Source organism: Lucilia cuprina, chromosome 2 (genome assembly GCF_022045245.1).
Source record: "Lucilia cuprina isolate Lc7/37 chromosome 2, ASM2204524v1, whole genome shotgun sequence".
Classification (NCBI taxonomy): Eukaryota; Metazoa; Arthropoda; class Insecta; order Diptera; family Calliphoridae; genus Lucilia; species Lucilia cuprina.
Genome location: NC_060950.1, coordinates 64,365,365 through 64,368,845, shown reverse-complemented (window position 1 = coordinate 64,368,845; position 3,481 = coordinate 64,365,365). Strand labels below are relative to the sequence as shown.

General features: G+C 30.6%; 2 protein-coding genes across 2 annotated transcripts; both read left to right on the top strand.

Moving 5' to 3' along the window:
• The first annotated feature begins 707 nt into the window (after nt 1–707).
• LOC124419693 lies at nt 708–1,490 on the top strand. The gene is made up of 2 exons (XM_046950047.1): nt 708–776; nt 841–1,490. Exons 1-2 carry the CDS (start codon nt 726–728, stop codon nt 1,405–1,407), a joined length of 618 nt encoding a protein of 205 aa, XP_046806003.1. The 5' UTR covers nt 708–725; the 3' UTR covers nt 1,408–1,490.
• A 65-nt stretch (nt 1,491–1,555) lies between these two features.
• LOC111685845 lies at nt 1,556–2,413 on the top strand. Its single transcript, XM_023448127.2, has 2 exons — nt 1,556–1,713; nt 1,780–2,413. Exons 1-2 carry the CDS (start codon nt 1,669–1,671, stop codon nt 2,338–2,340), a joined length of 606 nt encoding a protein of 201 aa, XP_023303895.2. The 5' UTR covers nt 1,556–1,668; the 3' UTR covers nt 2,341–2,413.
• Nucleotides 2,414–3,481: the final 1,068 nt, after the last annotated feature.

Genomic DNA, 3,481 nt, shown 5'->3' with positions numbered 1-3,481 from the left:
TCTATAGAAAAAGTCTCTTTAATAGAGACACTTTTTCTATAGAAAAAGTCTCTTTAATAGAGACACTTTTTCTATAGAAAAAGTCTCTTTAATAGAGACACTTTTTCTCTAGAAAAATCCTCTTTATGAGAGACACTTTTCTATAGAAAAAGTATCTATAATAGAGTCACTGTTTCTCTAGAAAAAGTCTCCTTATGAGAGACATTTTTTCTCTTGAAAAAGTCTCTTTATGAGAGACACTTTTTCTATACAAAAAGTCTCTTTATGTGCGACTCTTTTTTATACAAAAAGTCTCTTTACGAGATGCTTTTTTTCTATATGAAAATTCTCTTTATGACAGACTCCTTTTTTCTGGGAAAAAATTTACTTATTGGAAAAACATATTCTATACAAAAGACATTTTATTACAAAATGTCTCTTTAAGAGAGACATGTCTCACATTTTTCTATGAGAAAAGTCTGATTATGATGAAAAACTCCATTTATGAATTTTATGTTAAAAGATTTTCACTTATTCTCTCTCTCGCTCTCTCTCTCTCTATGGAGGTCTTTTTTTCTAATTGTATGAGAGAAACTTTCTTATTTTCTGTTCGATACTGTGGAAAAACAACAAGCACATATACATCTTTTAGATTCTTGACACTGATAACCTTTTAATTAATATTTGAAATAAAACTATATTTTTTTTATTAGTAATTGGTCATTCAAGCCGTAGACATTAGAAAAATGTTCAAGATTAAATTAGTATATTTATTAATATTATATTTTACTCCCAAAGTAAGTAAAGTGTTAGTTTTCTTTAGTAAGAAATACTTTTCTTTAATGGAATAACATGTTACAGAACATTTTTGCTCAAGCTGATAGTGCATATGCCGATGAGGAACCTTCAGCTGTAACACCTAAGCAACATTTATTTATGTTTACCGTGGAGGGTTTTAAAAATTTGACAACATTCTACGTTGATAGAGCTGCCAATATAAGTGAATTGCTCTTAAAGGATGCCACCCTTAATAACGCCATAGATGGCCAGTCTGTGGTGCAGGAATTTAAAGAAAATATAACCGATTTTCTAAATCGTTATCATAAACATAAAGAATTTGAAGATTTATTTGAATTGGTAGAATTATATTCAAATACTACCTCGGATTATTATGAAATGACAAGGGAACAGTTAAGCCCAGATATCGAAATGATAGTTAAGACTTTAAGAAAGTATGGTTCTCAAAAATTGGATCAAGATTTTAAAGTTATGTATGAACAATTTGTTAAAGATTTTAAAGTAGAATTTCGCAAAATAGAAATATATTTAGATAAGAATATGCTGGATTGGTTTCAACAATTCGCGACTATAGAAGAGATGAATGCCAGAACAGAGGCCTTCGAGAAATTTATTATGTTTTATTTGTAGAAATAAATTCTTAAATGGATTTTTATTTTGAGGGGGAGGTAGGGATAATATAATCTCATATAATATAAAGTTTTTTAAAATGATGCAATTTATTTATTTATTTTGATGATAAACAAATTCAGAATATGTATTTCTGATAATTAAAATGACCCATTAAGAGTTATAAAATTAAAATAAAACAATCAAAATTTTGTATATAAAAGTGAAAATTTTCAAGTTCTTTATCAGTAGTTACTTCAGCAATCTTCGAACAACTTAACAATGTCCAAAATTTGCGCTATTTTTATGGTCCTGTTCTTGGCCCAAGTAAGTTTAATTGGACTTTAAAACAAAAACAAACATTAATTCTATTTTCACGACGTTTTTTTCTAGGCTGCCTTGGCTAAACCTTCCGAATCTTCGGTTGAAAAGGATTTAACACCTAAACAAGAACTTGCCGGTTATATTGGTATTAGTCTTATCGCTTTAATACAAGACTATTCGGAAAAATGCATTAAGGTTAGCCGTGAAATCCTTAGGGATGAGGACTTTTTGGCTCGTCATGAACCCATGATTGTAGAATTCAAACAAAATTTAACCAAATTTGTTAATGCTTATGAAGCCGCCGCTGATGCTGAGAAAAAATTCGATATCCTTGATATGTTCTCCAATACTAGTGATTTCTATTATGAAATCCCTGAGGATAAATACACTCCCGAATCTAAATATATTGTAGATGTTTTGAATAAATATCACTATCGTGATATTGAAAGTGAAATGGAAAAGGAATTCTCTCCGTTCGTCGAACAGGTTATGAAAATTTTCGAAGAAAACAAGAGCGCTTTGGATAAGCCTACTTTGGCCTGGTTTGAAAAGTATCAACATATGTCCGATTTTGAGGAAAAACTTAATGCTTTCTCTTCATTGCTTGAGATGCTTACCGAAAACGAATAATTGTGCAAAGTTTAGTTGAGCGAATGTAAAAAGAATTGTTGAAGGGAATAAATAAACAATAATTGCAAAAAAATTTCAAATTTTTTTCTTGGGTTATAATCTGAACTAGTGAAGAAGCTCGTAAAAGCGACAAATAAGGCTATGTCGAATTCTTTCAAATTACTAGATTATAGTCTGGACTATAGACTGCACTATACACTAAACTATAGACTAGAATACAGCTTTGACTATACACTAGACAAGATAGTAGATTATAGACTAGAATGAAGGCTACACAATCGACTAGAGAGACTGAAGACTAGACTGTAGATTAGAATATAGACTAGGCTAGAAACTAGACTAGAGACTAGACTATATACTACAATATTGACTGGACTATAAACTAGACTATAACCTAGACTATAGACTAGACTAAAGACAAGGACTATAGACTAGAAAATAGACTAAAATATAGACTAGACTATAAACTAGACTATAAACTAGACTATAGATTAGACTATACAATAGGCTATATAATTTACTGTATGGTAGACTATAGACTAGACTAATGACTAGACTATCGACTAGACGAAACTGAAGACTAGACTACACTCTAGATCAGAATGTAGACTAGACAATAGACTAGACTATAGTCTATACTAGACTAGGCTATAAACTAGAATATAGATCAGACTATAGAATAGACTATAGACTGGACTATATACTAGACTATACTCTAGATTAGAATATAGACCAAACTATAGACTAAACTATAGACTATAGGCTGGACTGAAGACTATACTAAAGACTAGATTATAGGCTACACTATAGGCAAGACCATAGGCTAGACTACAAACTGGGGCATAGACTAGATTATAGATTAGACTATAGACTAGACTATGGATTAGACTTTATACTAAACTACAGACTATAAAATGAACTACAGACTAGACTATAGACTAAACTGTAGACTACAATATAAAGTAAACTGTGGTATAAACTATGGACTAACTAATTAATAAACTCGGTTCTAGTTCACTTATAGTTCGGTTTGGTTCTAGTTTTGTTCTAGTTCTGTTCTAGTTCAGTTCTAGTTCAGTTCTAGTTCAGTTCTAGTTCAGTTCTAGTTCAGTTCTAGTTCAGTTCTAGTTCAGTTCTAGTT

Excerpts from the sequence above, each read along its gene's own strand:
- LOC124419693 (XM_046950047.1), top strand. The coding sequence starts at position 726 with ATGTTCAAGATTAAATTAGTATATTTATTAATATTATATTTTACTCCC. Across the intron at positions 777-840 it reads TATTATATTTTACTCCCAAA|AACATTTTTGCTCAAGCTGA; the intron begins GTAAGTAAAGTG and ends AACATGTTACAG.
- LOC111685845 (XM_023448127.2), top strand. The coding sequence starts at position 1,669 with ATGTCCAAAATTTGCGCTATTTTTATGGTCCTGTTCTTGGCCCAA. Across the intron at positions 1,714-1,779 it reads TGGTCCTGTTCTTGGCCCAA|GCTGCCTTGGCTAAACCTTC; the intron begins GTAAGTTTAATT and ends GTTTTTTTCTAG.